We start from the raw sequence: 19,162 nt of genomic DNA on the forward strand, positions 1-19,162 counted from the left end.
GAAGGTAGATGTTGTAGGGTCAGTTGAAGGTAGATTTTGAAAGGCCTGGTGATGGTAGATATTGTAGAGCCTGGTGATGGTAGATGTTGTAGGGCCAGGTGTTGGTAGATGCTGTAGAGTCAGGTGTTGGTAGATGTTGTAGGGTCAAGTGACGGTAGATGGTGTAGGGTCAGGTGATGGTAGATGTTATAGGGTCAGGTGAAGGTAGATGTTGTAGGGTCAGGTGATGGTAGATGTTGTAGGGTCTGGTGATGGTATATGTTGTAGAGTCAGGTGTTGGTAGATGCTGTAGGGTCAGGTGAAAGTACATGTTGTAAGGCCTGGTGATGGTAGATGTTGTTGGGTCAGGTGATGGTAGATGCTGTAGGGTCAGGTGATGGTAGATGTTGTAGGGTTAGGTGTTGGTAGATGTTGTAGAGTCAGGTGATGGTAGATGTTGTAGAGTCAGGTGTTGGTAGATGCTGTACGGTCAGGTGATGGTAGATGTTGTAGGTTCAGGTGTTCGTAGATGTTGTAGGGTCAGGTGATGGTAGATGTTATAGGGTCAGGTGAAGGTAGGTGTTGTAGGGTCAGGTGATGGTAGATGTTGTAGGGCCTGGTGATGGTAGATGTTGTAAAGTCAGGTGGTGGTAGATGCTGTGGGGTCAGGTTAAAGTAAATGTTGTAGGGCCTGGTGATGGTAGATGTTGTAGGGTCAGGTGATGGTAGATGCTGTAGGGTCAGGTGTTGGTAGATGTTGTAGAGTCAGGTGATGGTAGATGTTGTAGAGTCAGGTGATGGTAGATGTTATAGGGTCTGGTGAAGGTAGATGTTGTAGGGTCAGGTGAAGGTTGATGTTGTAGAGCCTGGTGATGGTAGATGTTGTAGGGTCAAGTGTTGATAGATGCTGTGGGGTCAGGTGATGGTAGATGATGTAGGGTCAGGTGTTGGTACATTATGTAGGGCCAGGTGTTGGTAGATGTAGGGTCAGGTGAAGGTAGATGTTGTAGTAGGGCCTAGTGATGGTAGATGTTGTAGGGCAAGGTGAAGGTAGATGTTGTAGGGTCAGGTGATGGTAGATGTTGTAGGGTCTGGTGATGGTATATGTTGTAGAGTCAGGTGTTGGTAGATGCTGTAGGGTCAGGTGAAAGTAGATGTTGTAAGGCCTGGTGATGGTAGATGTTGTGGGTCAGGTGATGGTAGATGCTGTAGGGCCAGGTGATGGTAGATGTTGTAGAGTCAGGTGTTGGTAGATGCTGTACGGTCAGGTGATGGTAGATGTTGTAGGTTCAGGTGTTAGTAGATGTTGTAGGGTCAGGTGATGGTAGATGTTATAAGGTCAGGTGAAAGGTAGATGTTGTAGGGTCAGGTGATGGTAGATGTTGTAGGGCCTGGTGATGGTAGATGTTGTAAAGTCAGGTGGTGGTAGATGCTGTGGAGTCAGGTTAAAAATAAATGTTGTAGAGGCCTGGTGATGGTAGATATTTGTAGGGTCAGGTGATGGTAGATGATGTAGGGTCAGGTGTTGGTACATTATGTCAGGTGTTAGGGCCAGGTGTTGGTAGATGTAGGGTCAGGTGAAGGTAGATGTTGTAGTAGGGTCTAGTGATGGTAGGTAGATGTTGTAGGGCAAGGTGAAGGTAGATGTTGTAGGGTCAGGTGAAGGTAAATGTTGTAGGGCCTAGTGATGGTAGATGTTCTAGGGCCGGGTGAAGGTAGATGTTGTAGGGTCAGGTGAATGTAGATGTTGTAGGGCTAGGTGAAGGTAGATCTTGTAGAGTCAGGTGATGGTAGATGTTGTACGTCCTGGTGATGGTAGATGTTGTTAGAATCAAGGTGTTTGTAGATGCTGTAGAGTCAGGTGATGGTAGATGTTGTAGGGTCAAGTGTTGGTAGATGTTGTATGGTCAATTTGATGGTAGTCGCTGTAGGGTCAGGTGATGGTAGATGTTATAGGATCATATGAAGGTAGATGTTGTAGGGTCAAGTGATGGTATATGTTATCAGGTGTTAGGTCAAGTGATGGTAGATGTTATAGGTCAGGTGAAGGTAGATGTTGTAGGGTCAGTTGAAGATGTAGTAGATTTTGAAAGAGCCTGAGTGATGGTAGATATTGTAGAGCCTGGTGATGGTAGATGTTGTAGGGCCAGGTGTTGGTAGATGCTGTAGAGTCAGGTGTTGGTAGATGTTGTAGGGTCAAGTGACGGTAGATGGTGTAGGGTCAGGTGATGGTAGATGTTATAGGGTCAGGTGAAGGTAGATGTTGTAGGGTCAGGTGATGGTAGATGTTGTAGGGTCTGGTGATGGTATATGTTGTAGAGTCAGGTGTTGGTAGATGCTGTAGGGTCAGGTGAAAGTACATGTTGTAAGGCCTGGTGATGGTAGATGTTGTTGGGTCAGGTGATGGTAGATGCTGTAGGGTCAGGTGATGGTAGATGTTGTAGGGTTAGGTGTTGGTAGATGTTGTAGAGTCAGGTGATGGTAGATGTTGTAGAGTCAGGTGTTGGTAGATGCTGTACGGTCAGGTGATGGTAGATGTTGTAGGTTCAGGTGTTCGTAGATGTTGTAGGGTCAGGTGATGGTAGATGTTATAAGGTCAGTTGAAGGTAGGTGTTGTAGGGTCAGGTGATGGTAGATGTTGTAGGGACATGGTGATGGTAGATGTTGTAAAGTCAGGTGGTGGTAGATGCTGTGGGGTCAGGTTAAAGTAAATGTTGTATGGCCTGGTGATGGTAGATGTTGTAGGGTCAGGTGATGGTAGATGCTGTAGGGTCAGGTGTTGGTAGATGTTGTAGAGTCAGGTGATGGTAGATGTTGTAGAGTCAGGTGATGGTAGATGTTATAGGGTCTGGTGAAGGTAGATGTTGTAGGGTCAGGTGAAGGTTGATGTTGTAGAGCCTGGTGATGGTAGATGTTGTAGGGTCAAGTGTTGATAGATGCTGTGGGGTCAGGTGATGGTAGATGATGTAGGGTCAGGTGTTGGTACATTATGTAGGGCCAGGTGTTGGTAGATGTAGGGTCAGGTGAAGGTAGATGTTGTAGTAGGGCCTAGTGATGGTAGATGTTGTAGGGCAAGGTGAAGGTAGATGTTGTAGGGTCAGGTGAATGTAGATGTTGTAGGGCCAGGTGAAGGTAGATCTTGTAGAGTCAGGTGATGGTAGATGTTGTACGTCCTGGTGATGGTACATGTTGTTGAATCAGGTGTTTGTAGATGCTGTAGAGTCAGGTGATGGTAGATGTTGTAGGGTCAAGTGTTGGTAGATGTTGTATGGTCAATTTGATGGTAGTCGCTGTAGGGTCAGGTGATGGTAGATGTTATAGGATCATATGAAGGTAGATGTTGTAGGGTCAAGTGATGGTATATGTTATAAGGTCAGGTGAAGGTAGATGTTGTAGGGTCAGTTGAAGGTAGATTTTGAAGGGCCTGGTGATGGTAGATATTGTAGAGCCTGATGATGGTAGATGTTGTAGGGCCAGGTGTTGGTAGATGCTGTAGAGTCAGGTGTTGGTAGATGTTGTAGGGTCAAGTGACGGTAGATGGTGAAGGGTCAGGTGATGGTAGATGTTATAGGGTCAGGTGAAGGTAGATGTTGTAGGGTCAGGTGAAAGTAGATGTTGTAGGGCCTGGTGATGGTATATGTTGTAGAGTCAGGTGTTGGTAGATGCTGTAGGGTCAGGTGAAAGTAGATGTTGTAGGGCCTGGTGATGGTAGATGTTGTTGGGTCAGGTGATGGTAGATGCTGTAGGGTCAGGTGATGGTAGATGTTGTAGGGTCAGGTGTTGGTAGATACTGTACGGTCAGGTGATGGTAGATGTTGTAGGTTCAGGTGTTCGTAGATGTTGTAGGGTCAGGTGATGGTAGATGTTATAGGGTCAGGTGAAGGTAGATGTTGTAGGGTCAGGTGATGGTAGATGTTGTAGGGCCTGGTGATGGTAGATGTTGTAAAGTCAGGTGGTGGTAGATGCTGTGGGGTCAGGTTAAAGTAAATGTTGTAGGGCCTGGTGATGGTAGATGTTGTAGGGTCAGGTGATGGTAGATGCTGTAGGGTCAGGTGTTGGTAGATGTTGTAGAGTCAGGTGATGGTAGATGTTGAAGAGTAAGGTGATGGTAGATGTTATAGGGTCTGGTGAAGGTAGATGTTGTAGGGTCAGGTGAAGGTTGATGTTGTAGAGCCTGGTGATGGTAGATGTTGTAGGGTCAAGTGTTGATAGATGCTGTGGGGTCAGGTGATGGTAGATGATGTAGGGCCAGGTGTTGGTAGATGTAGGGTCAGGTGAAGGTAGATGTTGTAGTAGGGCCTAGTGATGGTAGATGTTGTAGGGCCAGGTGAAGGTAGATGTTGTAGGGTCAGGTGAAGGTAAATGTTGTAGGGCCTAGTGATGGTAGATGTTGTAGGGCCGGGTGAAGGTAGATGTTGTAGGGTCAGGTGAATGCAGATGTTGTAGGGCCAGGTGAAGGTAGATCTTGTAGAGTCAGGTGATGGTAGATGTTGTACGTCCTGGTGATGGTAGATGTTGTTGAATCAGGTGTTTGTAGATGCTGTAGAGTCAGGTGATGGTAGATGTTGTAGGGTCAAGTTTTTGTAGATGTTGTATGGTCAATTTGATGGTAGTCGCTGTAGGATCAGGTGATGGTAGATGTTATAGGATCATATGAAGGTAGATGTTGTAGGGTCAAGTGATGGTATATGTTATAAGGTCAGGTGAAGGTAGATGTTGTAGGGTCAGTTGAAGGTAGATTTTGAAGGGCCTGGTGATGGTAGATATTGTAGAGCCTGGTGATGGTAGATGTTGTAGGGCCAGGTGTTGGTAGATGCTGTAGAGTCAGGTGTTGGTAGATGTTGTAGGGTCAAGTGACGGTAGATGGTGTAGGGTCAGGTGATGGTAGATGTTATAGGGTCAGGTGAAGGTAGATGTTGTAGGGTCAGGTGAAAGTAGATGTTGTAGGGCCTGGTGATGGTAGAAGCTGTAGGGACAGGTGAAAGTAGATGTTGTAGGGCCTGGTGATGGTAGATGTTGTTGGGTCAGGTGTTGGTAGATGTTGTAGAGTCAGGTGTTGGTAGATGCTGTAGAGTCAGGTGTTGGTAGATGTTGTAGGGTCAAGTGATGGTAGATGCTGTAGGGTCAGGTGAAGGTTGATCTTGTACGGCCTGGTGATGGTAGATGTTGTAGGGTCAAGTGTTGATAGATGCTGTGGGGTCAGGTGATGGTAGATGATGTAGGGTCAGGTGTTGGTACATTATGTAGGGTCAGGTGTTGGTAGATGTAGGTTTTAGTGTTGGTAGATGTTGTAGGGCCATGTGATGGTATATGTTGTAGGATCAGGTGAAAGTAGATGTTGTAGGGCCTAGTGATGGTAGATGTTGTAGGGCCAGGTGAAGGTAGATGTTGTAGGGTCAGGTGAAGGTAAATGTTGTAGGGCCTGGTGATGGTAGATGTTCTAGGGCCGGGTGAAGGTAGATGTTGTAGGGTCAGGTCAAGGTAGATGTTGTACGTCCTGGTGATGGTACATGTTGTTGAATCAGGTGTTTGTAGATGCTGTAAAGTCATATGAAGGTAGATGTTGTAGGGTCAAGTGATTGTATATGTTATAAGGTCAGGTGAAGGTAGATGTTGTAGTGTCAGTTGAAGGTAGATTTTGAAGGGCCTGGTGATGGTAGATGTTGTAGAACCTGGTGATGGTAGATGTTGTAGTGCCAGGTGAAGGTAGATGTTGTAGGGTCAGGTGAAGGTAGATGTTGTAGGGCCTGGTGAAGGTAGATGTTGTAGAGTCAGGTGTTGGTAGATGCTGTGGGGTCAGGTGAAAGTAGATGTTGTAGGGCCTGGTGATGGTAGATGTTGCTGGGTCAGGTGATGGTAGATGCTGTAGGGTCAGGTGATGGTAGATGTTGTAGAGTCATGTGTTGGTAGATGTTGTAGAGTCAGGTGATGGTAGGTGCTGTACGGTCAGGTGATGGTAGATGTTGTAGGTTCAGGTGATGGTAGATGGTGTAGGGTCAGGTGATGGTAGATGTAATAGGGTCAGGTGAAGGTAGATGTTGTAGGGTCAGGTGAAGGTAGATGTTGTAAGGCCTGGTGATGGTAGATGTTGTAGAGTCAGGTGGTGGTAGATGCTGTGGGGTCAGGTTAAATAAATGTTGTAGGGACTGGTGATGGTAGATGTTGTAGGGTCAGGTGATGGTAGATGCTGTAGGGTCAGGTGTTGGTAGATGTTGTAGAGTCAGGTGATGGTAGATGTTGTAGAGTCAGGTGTTGGTAGATGCTGTAGAGTCAGGTGTTGGTAGATGTTGTAGGGTCAGGTGTTGCTACATTATGTAGGGCCAGGTGTTGGTAGATGTAGGGTCAGGTGAAGGTAGATGTTGTAGTAGGGCCTAGTGATGGTAGATGTTGTAGGGCAAGGTGAAGGTAGATGTTGTAGGGTCAGGTGAAGGTAAATGTTGTAGGGCCTAGTGATGGTAGATGTTGTAGGGCCGGGTGAAGGTAGATGTTGTAGGGTCAGGTGAATGTAGATGTTGTAGGGCCAGGTGAAGGTAGATCTTGTAGAGTCAGGTGATGGTAGATGTTGTACGTCCTGGTGATGGTACATGTTGTTGAATCAGGTGTTTGTAGATGCTGTAGAGTCAGGTGATGGTATGGGATATTTGTAGGGTCAAGTGTTGGTAGATGTTGTATGGTCAATTTGATAGTAGTCGCTGTAGGGTCAGGTGATGGTAGATGTTATAGGATCATATGAAAGGTAGATGTTGTAGGGTCAAAGTGATGGTATATGTTATAAGGTCCAGGTGAAAGAGTAGATATTTGTAGGGTCAGTTGAAAGCCGTAGATTTTGAAAGGAGCCTGGTGATGGTAGATATTGTAGAGCCTGGTGATGGTAGATGTTGTAGGGCCAGGTGTTGGTAGATGCTGTAGAGTCAGGTGTTGGTAGATGTTGTAGGGTCAAGTGACGGTAGATGGTGTAGGGTCAGGTGATGGTAGATGTTATAGGGTCAGGTGAAGGTAGATGTTGTAGGGTCAGGTGAAAGTAGATGTTGTAGGGCCTGGTGATGGTATATGTTGTAGAGTCAGGTGTTGGTAGATGCTGTAGGGTCAGGTGAAAGTAGATGTTGTAGGGCCTGGTGATGGTAGATGTTGTTGGGTCAGGTGATGGTAGATGCTGTAGGGTCAGGTGTTGGTAGATGTTGTAGAGTCAGGTGATGGTAGATGTTGTAGAGTCAGGTGTTGGTAGGTGCTGTACGGTCAGGTGATGGTAGATGTTGTAGGTTCAGGTGATGGTAGATGGTGTAGGGTCAGGTGATGGTAGATGTAATAGGGTCAGGTGAAGGTAGATGTTGTAGGGTCAGGTGAAGGTAGATGTTGTAGGGCCTGGTGATGGTAGATGTTGTAGAGTCAGATGGTGGTAGATGCTGTGGGGTCAGGTTAAATAAATGTTGTAGGGACTGGTGATGGTAGATGTTGTAGGGTCAGGTGATGGTAGATGCTGTAGGGTCAGGTGTTGGTAGATGTTGTAGAGTCAGGTGATGGTAGATGTTGTAGAGTCAGGTGTTGGTAGATGCTGTAGAGTCAGGTGATGGTAGATGTTATAGGGTCTGGTGAAGGTAGATGTTGTAGGGTCAGGTGAAGGTAGATGTTGTAGGGCCTGGTGATTGTAGATGTTGTAGGGTCAAGTGTTGATAGATGCTGTGGGGTCAGGTGATGGTAGATGATGTAGGGTCAGGTGTTGGTACATTATGTAGGGCCAGGTGTTGGTAGATGTAGGGTCAGGTGAAGGTAGACTTTGTAGGGCCTAGTGATGGTAGATGTTGTAGGGCCAGGTGAAGGTAGATGTTGTAGGGTCAGGTGAAGGTAAATGTTGTAGGGCCTAGTGATGGTAGATGTTGTAGGGCCGGGTGAAGGTAGATGTTGTATGGTCAGGTGAATGTAGATGTTGTAGGGCCAGGTGAAGGTAGAGCTTGTAGGGTCAGGTGAAGGTAGATGTTGTACGTCCTGGTGATGGTAGATGTTGTTGAATCAGGTGTTTGTAGATGCTGTAGAGTCAGATGATGGTAGATGTTGTAGGGTCAAGTGTTGGTAGATATTTGTAGAGTTCAAGTGATGGTAGTCGCTGTAGGGTCAGGTGATGGTAGATGTTATAGCATCATATGAAGCCGTAGATATTGCAGGAGTCAAGTGATGGTATATGTTATAAGGTCAGGTGAAGGTAGATGTTGTAGGGTCAGTTGAAGGTAAGGTTTTGAAGGGCCTGGTGATGGTAGATATTGTAGAGCCTGGTGATGGTAGATGTGGTAGGAGCCAGGTGAAGGTAGATGTTGTAGGGTCAGGTGAAGGTAGATGTTGTAGGGCCTGTTGATGGTAGATGTTGTAGGGCCAGGTGTTGGCAGATGCTGTGGGGTCAGGTGATGGTAGATGCTGTAGGGTCAGGTGATGGTAGATGTTGTAGGGTCAGGTGAAGGTAGATGTTGTAGAGTCAGGTGTTGGTAGATGTTGTAGAGTCAGGTGTTGGTAGATGCTGTAGGGCCTGGTGATGGTAGATGTTGTATAGTCAGGTGTTGGTAGATGTTGTAGAGTCAGGTGTTAGTAAATGCTGTAAGGTCAGGTGATGGTAGTTGTTGTATGTTCAGGTGTTGGTAGATGTTGTAGGGTCAGGTGATGGTAGATGTTGTAGGGTCAGGTGATCTTAGATGTTGTAGGGTCAAGTGTTGATAGATGCTGTGGGGTCAGGTGATGGTAGATGTTGTAGAGTCAGGTGTTGGTAGATGCTGTACTGTCAGGTGATGGTAGATGTTGTAGGTTCAGGTGTTGGTAGATGTTGTAGGGTCAGGTGTTGGTAGATGTTATAGGATCATATGAAGGTAGATGTTGTAGGGTCAAGGGATGGTAGATGTTATAGGGTCAGGTGAAGGTAGATGTTGTAGGGTCAGGTGAAAGTAGATTTTGTAGGGCCTGGTGATGTTAGATGTTGTAGGGTCAAGTGTTGGCAGATGCTTTGGGGTCAGGTGATGGTAGATGCTGTAGGGTCAGATGTTGGTACATTATGTAGGGCCAGGTGTTCGTAGCTGTTGTAGGGCCAGGTGTTGTTAGACGTAGGGTCAGGTGTTGGTAGATGTTGTAGGGCCAGGTGATGGTAGATGTTATAGCGTCAGGTAAAGGTAGATGTTTTAGGGCCTTGTGATGGTATATGTTGTAGGGCCAGGTGAAGGTAGATGTTGTAGGGTAAGGTGAAGGAAGGTGTTGTGGGGCCTGGTTTTGGTAGATGTTGTAGAGTCAGGTGCTGGTAGATGCTGTGGGGTCAGGTGAAAGTAGATGTTGTAGGGCCTGGTGATGGTAGATGTTGTTGGGTCAGGTGATGGTAGATGCTGTAGGGTCAGGTGATGGTAGATGTTGTAGAGTCAGGTGATGGTAGATGTTGTAGAGTCAGGTGTTGGTAGATGCTGTAGAGTCAGGTGTTGGTAGATGTTGTAGGGTCAAGTGATGGTAGATGCTGTAGGGTCAGGTGATGGTAGATGTTATAGGGTCTGGTGAAGGTAGATGTTGTAGGGTCAGGTGAAGGTAGATGTTGTAGGGCCTGGTGATTGTAGATGTTGTAGGGTCAAGTGTTGATAGATGCTGTGGGGTCAGGTGATGGTAGATGATGTAGGGTCAGGTGTTGGTACATTATGTAGGGCCAGGTGTTGGTAGATGTAGGGTCAGGTGAAGGTAGATGTTGTAGGGCCTAGTGATGGTAGATGTTGTAGGGCCAGGTGAAGGTAGATGTTGTAGGGTCAGGTGAAGGTAAATGTTGTAGGGCCTAGTGATGGTAGATGTTGTAGGGCCGGGTGAAGGTAGATGTTGTAGGGTCAGGTGAATGTAGATGTTGTAGGGCCAGGTGAAGGTAGAGCTTGTAGGGTCAGGTGAAGGTAGATGTTGTACGTCCTGGTGATGGTAGATGTTGTTGAATCAGGTGTTTGTAGATGCTGTAGAGTCAGATGATGGTAGATGTTGTAGGGTCAAGTGTTGGTAGATGTTGTAGGTTCAAGTGATGGTAGTCGCTGTAGGGTCAGGTGATGGTAGATGTTATAGCATCATATGAAGGTAGATGTTGCAGGGTCAAGTGATGGTATATGTTATAAGGTCAGGTGAAGGTAGATGTTGTAGGGTCAGTTGAAGGTAGATTTTGAAGGGCCTGGTGATGGTAGATATTGTAGAGCCTGGTGATGGTAGATGTGGTAGGGCCAGGTGAAGGTAGATGTTGTAGGGTCAGGTGAAGGTAGATGTTGTAGGGGCCTGTTGATGGTAGATGTTGTAGGGCCAGGTGTTGGCAGATGCTGTGGGGTCAGGTGATGGTAGATGCTGTAGGGTCAGGTGATGGTAGATGTTGTAGGGTCAGGTGAAGGTAGATGTTGTAGAGTCAGGTGTTGGTAGATGTTGTAGAGTCAGGTGTTGGTAGATGCTGTAGGGCCTGGTGATGGTAGATGTTGTATAGTCAGGTGTTGGTAGATGTTGTAGAGTCAGGTGTTAGTAAATGCTGTAAGGTCAGGTGATGGTAGTTGTTGTATGTTCAGGTGTTGGTAGATGTTGTAGGGTCAGGTGATGGTAGATGTTGTAGGGTCAGGTGATCTTAGATGTTGTAGGTTCAAGTGTTGATAGATGCTGTGGGGTCAGGTGATGGTAGATGTTGTAGAGTCAGGTGTTGGTAGATGCTGTACTGTCAGGTGATGGTAGATGTTGTAGGTTCAGGTGTTGGTAGATGTTGTAGGGTCAGGTGTTGGTAGATGTTATAGGATCATATGAAGGTAGATGTTGTAGGGTCAAGGGATGGTAGATGTTATAGGGTCAGGTGAAGGTAGATGTTGTAGGGTCAGGTGAAAGTAGATTTTGTAGGGCCTGGTGATGTTAGATGTTGTAGGGTCAAGTGTTGGCAGATGCTTTGGGGTCAGGTGATGGTAGATGCTGTAGGGTCAGATGTTGGTACATTATGTAGGGCCAGGTGTTCGTAGCTGTTGTAGGGCCAGGTGTTGTTAGACGTAGGGTCAGGTGTTGGTAGATGTTGTAGGGCCAGGTGATGGTAGATGTTATAGCGTCAGGTAAAGGTAGATGTTTTAGGGCCTTGTGATGGTATATGTTGTAGGGCCAGGTGAAGGTAGATGTTGTAGGGTAAGGTGAAGGAAGGTGTTGTGGGGCCTGGTTTTGGTAGATGTTGTAGAGTCAGGTGCTGGTAGATGCTGTGGGGTCAGGTGAAAGTAGATGTTGTAGGGCCTGGTGATGGTAGATGTTGTTGGGTCAGGTGATGGTAGATGCTGTAGGGTCAGGTGATGGTAGATGTTGTAGAGTCAGGTGATGGTAGATGTTGTAGAGTCAGGTGTTGGTAGATGCTGTAGAGTCAGGTGTTGGTAGATGTTGTAGGGTCAAGTGATGGTAGATGCTGTAGGGTCAGGTGATGGTAGATGTTATAGGGTCTGGTGAAGGTAGATGTTGTAGGGTCAGGTGAAGGTAGATGTTGTAGGGCCTGGTGATTGTAGATGTTGTAGGGTCAAGTGTTGATAGATGCTGTGGGGTCAGGTGATGGTAGATGATGTAGGGTCAGGTGTTGGTACATTATGTAGGGCCAGGTGTTGGTAGATGTAGGGTCAGGTGAAGGTAGATGTTGTAGGGCCTAGTGATGGTAGATGTTGTAGAGACCCAGGTGAAGGTAGATGTTGTAGGGTCAGGTGTGAAGGTAAATGTTGTAGGACCTAGTGATGGTAGATGTTGTAGGCCGGGTGAAGGTAGATGTTGTAGGGTCAGGTGAATGTAGATGTTGTAGGGCCAGGTGAAGGTAGAGCTTGTAGGGTCAGGTGAAGGTAGATGTTGTACGTCCTGGTGATGGTAGATGTTGTTGAATCAGGTGTTTGTAGATGCTGTAGAGTCAGATGATGGTAGATGTTGTAGGGTCAAGTGTTGGTAGATGTTGTAGGTTCAAGTGATGGTAGTCGCTGTAGGGTCAGGTGATGGTAGATGTTATAGCATCATATGAAGGTAGATGTTGCAGGGTCAAGTGATGGTATATGTTATAAGGTCAGGTGAAGGTAGATGTTGTAGGGTCAGTTGAAGGTAGATTTTGAAGGGCCTGGTGATGGTAGATATTGTAGAGCCTGGTGATGGTAGATGTGGTAGGGCCAGGTGAAGGTAGATGTTGTAGGGTCAGGTGAAGGTAGATGTTGTAGGGCCTGTTGATGGTAGATGTTGTAGGGCCAGGTGTTGGCAGATGCTGTGGGGTCAGGTGATGGTAGATGCTGTAGGGTCAGGTGATGGTAGATGTTGTAGGGTCAGGTGAAGGTAGATGTTGTAGAGTCAGGTGTTGGTAGATGTTGTAGAGTCAGGTGTTGGTAGATGCTGTAGGGCCTGGTGATGGTAGATGTTGTATAGTCAGGTGTTGGTAGATGTTGTAGAGTCAGGTGTTAGTAAATGCTGTAAGGTCAGGTGATGGTAGTTGTTGTATGTTCAGGTGTTGGTAGATGTTGTAGGGTCAGGTGATGGTAGATGTTGTAGGGTCAGGTGATCTTAGATGTTGTAGGTTCAAGTGTTGATAGATGCTGTGGGGTCAGGTGATGGTAGATGTTGTAGAGTCAGGTGTTGGTAGATGCTGTACTGTCAGGTGATAGTAGATGTTGTAGAGTTCAGGTGTTGGTAGATGTTGTAGGGTCAGGTGTTGGTAGATGTTATAGGATCATATGAAAGGTAGATGTTGTAGGGTCAAAGGGATGGTAGATGTTATAGGGTCAGGTGAAGGTAGATGTTGTAGGGTCAGGTGAAAGTAGATTTTGTAGGGGCCTGGTGATGTTAGATGTTGTAGGGTCAAGTGTTGGCCGATGCTTTGGAGTCAGGTGATGGTAGATGCTGTAGGGTCAGATGTTTGAAGGTACATTTATGTAGGGCCAGGTGTTCGTAGCTGTTGTAGGGCCAGGTGTTGTTGGAGCAATGGGGTCAGGTGTTGGTAGATGTTGTAGGGCCAGGTGATGGTAGATGTTATAAGCGTCAGGTAAAGGTAGATATTTTAGGGCCTTGTGATGGTATATGTTGTTGTAGGACCCAGGTGAAGGTAGATGTTGTAGGAGTAAGGTGAAGGAAGGTGTTGTGGGGCCTGGTTTTGGTAGATGTTGTAGAGTCAGGTGCTGGTAGATGCTGTGGGGGTCAGGTGAAAGTAGATGTTGTAGGGCCTAGTGTGGTGGTAGATGTTGTTGGGTCAGGTGATGGTAGATGCTGTAGGGTCAGGTGATGGTAGATGTTGTAGAGTCAGGTGTTGGTAGATGTTGTAGAGTCAGGTGATGGTAGATGTTGTAGAGTCAGGTGTTGGTAGAAGCAGTACGGTCAGGTGATGGTAGATGTTGTAGGTTCAGGTGTTGGTAGATGTTGTAGGGCCAGGTGTTGGTAGATGTTGTAGGGCCAGGTGAAGGTAGATGTTGTAGAGTCAGGTGTTGGTAGATGCTGTGGGGTCAGGTGATGGTAGATGCTGTAGGGTCAGGTGAAGGTTGATCTTGTACGGCCTGGTGATGGTAGATGTTGTAGGGTCAAGTGTTGATAGATGCTGTGGGGTCAGGTGACGGTAGATGATGTAGGGTCAGGTGTTGGTACATTATGTAGGGTCAGGTGTTGGTAGATGTAGGGTCAGGTGTTGGTAGATGTTGTAGAGTCAGGTGCTGGTAGATGCTGTGGGGTCAGGTGAAAGTAGATGTTGTAGGGCCTAGTGATGGTAGATGTTGTAGGGCCAGGTGAAGGTAGATGTTGTAGGGTCAGGTGAAGGTAAATGTTGTAGGGCCTGGTGATGGTAGATGTTCTAGGGCCGGGTGAAGGTAGATGTTGTAGGGTCGGGTGATGGTAGATGTTGTAGGGCCAGGTGAAGGTAGATCTTGTAGGGTCAGGTGATGGTAGATGCTGTAGGGTCAGGTGTTGGTAGATGTTGTAGAGTCAGGTGATGGTAGATGTTGTAGAGTCAGGTGTTGGTAGATGCTGTAGAGTCAGGTGTTGGTAGATGTTGTAGGGTCAAGTGATGGTAGATGCTGTAGGGTCAGGTGATGGTAGATGTTATAGGGTCTGGTGAAGGTAGATGTTGTAGGGTCAGGTGAAGGTAGATGTTGTAGGGCCTGGTGATGGTAGATGTTGTAGGGTCAAGTGTTGATAGATGCTGTGGGGTCAGGTGATGGTAGATGATGTAGGGTCAGGTGTTGGTACATTATGTAGGGCCAGGTGTTGGTAGATGTAGGGTCAGGTGAAGGTAGATGTTGTAGGGCCTAGTGATGGTAGATGTTGTAGGGCAAGGTGAAGGTAGATGTTGTAGGGTCAGGTGAAGGTAGATGTTGTAGGGCCTAGTGATGGTAGATGTTGTAGGGCTGGGTGAAGGTAGATGTTGTAGGGCTGGGTGAAGGTAGATGTTGTAGGGTCAGGTGAATGTAGATGTTGTAGGGCCAGGTGAAGGTAGATCTTGTAGGGTCAGGTGAAGGTAGATGTTGTACGTCCTGGTGATGGTACATGTTGTTGAATCAGGTGTTTCTAGATGCTGTAGAGTCAGATGATGGTAGATGTTGTAGGGTCAAGTGTTGGTAGATGTTGTAGGGTCAAGTGATGGTAGTCGCTGTAGGGTCAGGTGATGGTAGATGTTATAGCATCATATGAAGGTAGATGTTGTAGGGTCAAATGATGGTATATGTTTTAAGGTCAGGTGAAGGTAGATGTTGTAGGGTCAGTTGAAGGTAGATTTTGAAGGGCCTGGTGATGGTAGATGTAGAGCCTGGTGATGGTAGATGTTGTAGGGCCAGGTGAAGGTAGATGTTGTAGGGTCAGGTGAAGGTAGATGTTGTAGGGCCTGTTGACGGTAGATGTTGTAGGGTCAGGTGAAGGTAGATGCTGTAGGGCCTGGTGAAGGTAGATGGTGTAGGGCCAGGTGTTGGTAGATGCTGTGGGGTCAGGTGATGGTAGATGCTGTAGGGCCTGGTGATGGTAGATGTTGTAGAGTCAGGTGTTGGTAGATGTTGTAGAGTCAGGTGTTGGTAGATGCTGTAAGGTCATGTGATGGTAGTTGTTGTAGGTTCAGGTGTTGGTAGATGTTGTAGGGTCAGGTGATGGTAGATGTTATAGGATCATATGAAGGTAGATGTTGTAGGGTCAAGTGATGGTAGATGTTATAGGGTCAGGTGAAGGTAGATGTTGTAGGGTCAGGTGAAGGTAGATTTTGTAGGGCCTGGTGATGTTAGATGTTGTAGGGTCAAGTGTTGGCAGATGCTTTGGGGTCAGGTGATGGTAGATGCTGTAGGGTCAGATGTTGGTACATTATGTAGGGCCAGGTGTTGGTAGCTGTTGTAGGGCCAGGTGTTGTTAGACGTAGGGTCAGGTGTTGGTAGATGTTGTAGGGCCAGGTGATGGTAGATGTTATAGCGTCAGGTAAAGGCAGATGTTGTAGGGCCTGGTGATGGTATATGTTGTAGGGCCAGGTGAAGGTAGATGTTGTAGGGTAAGGTGAAGGAAGATGTTGTAGGGCCTGGTGATGGTAGATGTCGTAGAGTCAGGTGTTGGTAGATGCTGTGGGGTCAGGTGAAAGTAGATGTTGTAGGGCCTGGTGATGGTAGATGTTGTTGGGTCAGGTGATGGTAGATGCTGTAGGGTCAGGTGATGGTAGATGTTGTAGAGTCAGGTGTTGGTAGATGTTGTAGAGTCAGGTGATGGTAGATGTTGTAGAGTCAGGTGTTGGTAGATGCTGTACGGTCAGGTGATGGTAGATGTTGTAGGTTCAGGTGTTGGTAGATGTTGTAGGGCCAGGTGTTGGTAGATGTTGTAGGGCCAGGTGATGGTAGATGTTGTAGGGCCAGGTGTTGGTAGTTGTTGTAGGGCCAGGTGTTGGAAGATGTTGTAGGTTCTAATGTTGGGAGATGTTGGAGGTTTTAGTGTTGGTAGATGCACCGTACCCTACCCCTACCCTACTCCTACCTTACTCCTACTCCTACCCTATTTATCCTTTTTTTCAGAAAGCAACACCCATATGCTGGAATCACACATAGCCGGGTGTGGAAGACTGGCCTTACCGTTGAAGCACATGTAACAATCATGTTCATTCTGATAGCGTGTGTCTTGTTGTCCGGTTGGGTTGAAGTAGGCACAAACAGGTGTTCCCCAACAGCCCCTCTTTACTTCTCCAATGTGTGGAACTGTATTAGTGCTCAGGAATGTCGAAGAAAGTCATTTGTGGTGTACGGGAAAACATGCGTGCATTCCTGTCCACCCGGGACGTTTTACCAACAGGAAACTTCCACCTGCTACAACACGTGTCCTGTACATACTATCGGGATAGGATCACGTTGTTTGAATGGGACATACTGCGTGTCCAACAACAACCAGGTTCTGTTTAATGGTACATGCGTGCCATCCTGCCCTTCGTCCGTGCCTTTCACGAAAGATGGGGTTTGTCGTAAGGAATGCCCAGCTGATACTGTAACAAATAAGTCCGACTGTGTGTCTCCATCAGACTGTGTGGAAAGGGGATATTTCATAGACAACACAACATGTGTTAAAGCTTGTCCTCCTGAAAAACAGTCGATTCTACAAGGTGTCTGTCATTCTTCATGTCCAATTGACAAATCTGTCACCGTAAATGGATCAGCATGTCTATCAAAACAGGAATGTACTGACAAGCTGGGTCATTTCATATACAACAATACCTGTGTCCCCGAGTGTCCACCTACAGCTATGTTCAGTGACCAGGGGTCATGCACAACACACTGTGCCCGAAAAATATGTTCTTGGGAATCATTGCATTTTGGTCACTGAATGCGTCCGCCGAAATAGCGTTATTTTCCGAAATGAATGTATCGACACTTGTCCTACTGAAGCTCCTCATGCCATAGATAATGTCTGCTACTCCACATGCCCCAAGGACTACGTGTTGGATCATGAAAAATGCATAGGTTTACAACAATGCATATCTACTCGTGGCCTCTTAAAGGTGATATTCAACAATACCTGTGTTGATGCCTGTCCACATGACGCACCTTTAAACCACCAAGGAAATGTGTACAGAGTTGTCCCGGTGACACTGTAGTTGAAGACATGCAATGTTTTGACTCTTCTATGTGTTTACACAGCAGTAGGTTCATATCCAACGGAACTTGTGTATCTGAGTGCCCAGGACGAGAGCCGTACGTCGCTAGTGGCAAATGTATGCCGGAATGTCCTGATAACACAAGCCTATTTCCTGGCAACAAATGCGTTTATCAACCAGATGCACAACGATGAAAGACGCGGTCATGTACAATGGATCATGCTTACCTACATGCCCTCCCTTTTGCTAAATATGTACATTCTAGAAGTTGTCTTTCCAAATGTCCGAGAGGGTTTTCCCTAACGGTTCTGACTGCCTAGATAATTCCAACTGCCAAAATGTCGTATACAATGAATCCTGTTTATCATCCTGCCCCAAAGCAGCGAACAGGAAGGACAGGGAACTGTTACTCCATTTGTCCATGGGGGACCAACAGTTATCAGGCTACATGCATAGATGATAACGAGTGTCTGGAAAAGAAATTCTATCTCTTCAATGGTAGTTGTGTGCCAACGTGCCCATTTGGCTTTGCTGGTTTCACAGATTACTTTTGTAAAGACGTAATGAGTGATTATTATGCAATTATAGGTGTGTCAGTTATTCTGTTGATTGCGCTGATGGGTCTGTTTTGCATGATGTACAATTCTAAAGAATCAAGGCTAATGAGTGCACCGGCGAAGCTTCAAGGAGAACAGGTACGTACAAGTGTATATTAAAAAGCAATTCCAAAATTAATTGACTATTGTTAAACCTTCAAATTCATCTTCCTGGCAGAAAAAAAATTCTTAAAAGAACAATGACATGGAAAATGTTGAAAAAATGGTTTCTTTTCATCCCATATCTCAATCTCTGACTATTTTCAGCCAACCTTTGTATTTTGCTTTTGTTACTATAGTGTGTTTGTAACTGTGTGCAACTCTGGGAAAAGGTAAGTACAGGTGGCCATAATAGCTGTTTTAAGTTTGTGCAATGAGTTGCACTGTTATACTGCTTTTACTACTGTAAAACCATACACACTCACTTACTTATGAATGTTTGAACTGAAACATGATTCTGAAGTATACGCCATGCATATTCAGATATATACATCCCATACATCAAGCACTATGTAAAAGTATTGCACAATTTATAATTGCAGCTCACTTGTGTTACGTCGGACAATGACCCTGGACAACAGCAAGACAACGCTGAACATCCGTATGAAGGAAACATGGAATTTAATTCCGATGAAGAGATGCTCCATTGGAAGATCACCGAAATAACCCTCATGATGTGGACATCTGTCATGGAGTTGCGAACTGTTCTTATAATGTGATTGTCCATCCACAAGAGACGACGACGCCGACGACGTACCTCTGCTGCAAGCAACATCAGAAGACGACCCGCTGATCCAGCAAGCTGATGATGCCTTCTTATTTGGTGATGGAACTTGCTGAATTTGTCACAACAGTGAAAGACTGGTTGGTAATGTCTCTTATGACTTGAATACGCCACTGAATATGCATTATTATCTTAGTAATGAAATTACTTTTACCATCCTCAGAAAATGTGCATTTGATATAATTAGGCAAAACATGGATGCTGTCCCAACTTTACAGTTTGACATTGATAACTTGCCTTCCCCTCCAGTCACAGCGTTTCGGCTTCTTTTATTAGCATCTTTATCCTCTTGTGTTTGTTTGTTTGTCATCATTGATCTTTTACCTGTTTTAAACGTTGCTTCTAAAAATGTGATCATACCCATTATTATTATTTCACATATATCTGATGACCAACAGGTAACAGGCTGATGGCCATCAATGTTTTCAAATGTTAATACTACATGTATATAATCTTTCGAAATAATTTCACTTCTTAAACAGACCTTTCGCATCGTGCCATAATTGATAAATATAAATCCATAGGAGTGTGTCTGTCTGTTAACTGGAACAATGCTTGTAGGACTCACTTACTTAGCATAAAGTTGTTTCAGTTCTTGTACTTTGAGAAAATAAAATATTTTAATGTCAAAACTTCGTTTAAATCTATGGTAAGTTTTATTTTGATGAGACAACACCGTTTATGAAGTGTGGGACTTTGGACATATTGGGAGTGGGAGTCTCACAGTGTTCTTTTCTTCCTTGTAACCTTACAACAGCATTC

The 19,162-nt window shown here is 45.8% G+C and overlaps 1 protein-coding gene across 1 annotated transcript; it reads left to right on the plus strand.

Annotated features, from left to right (window-relative positions):
• Window positions 1–17,033: 17,033 nt before the first annotated feature.
• LOC124291491 lies at window positions 17,034–18,933 on the plus strand. Its single transcript, XM_046728481.1, has 2 exons — window positions 17,034–17,715; window positions 18,159–18,933. Exons 1-2 carry the CDS (start codon window positions 17,359–17,361, stop codon window positions 18,333–18,335), a joined length of 534 nt encoding a protein of 177 aa, XP_046584437.1. The 5' UTR covers window positions 17,034–17,358; the 3' UTR covers window positions 18,336–18,933.
• Window positions 18,934–19,162: the final 229 nt, after the last annotated feature.

Source organism: Haliotis rubra, unplaced genomic scaffold (assembly GCF_003918875.1).
Source record: "Haliotis rubra isolate DU_JTF1 unplaced genomic scaffold, ASM391887v1 Scf493, whole genome shotgun sequence".
Lineage (NCBI taxonomy): Eukaryota > Metazoa > Mollusca > Gastropoda > Lepetellida > Haliotidae > Haliotis > Haliotis rubra.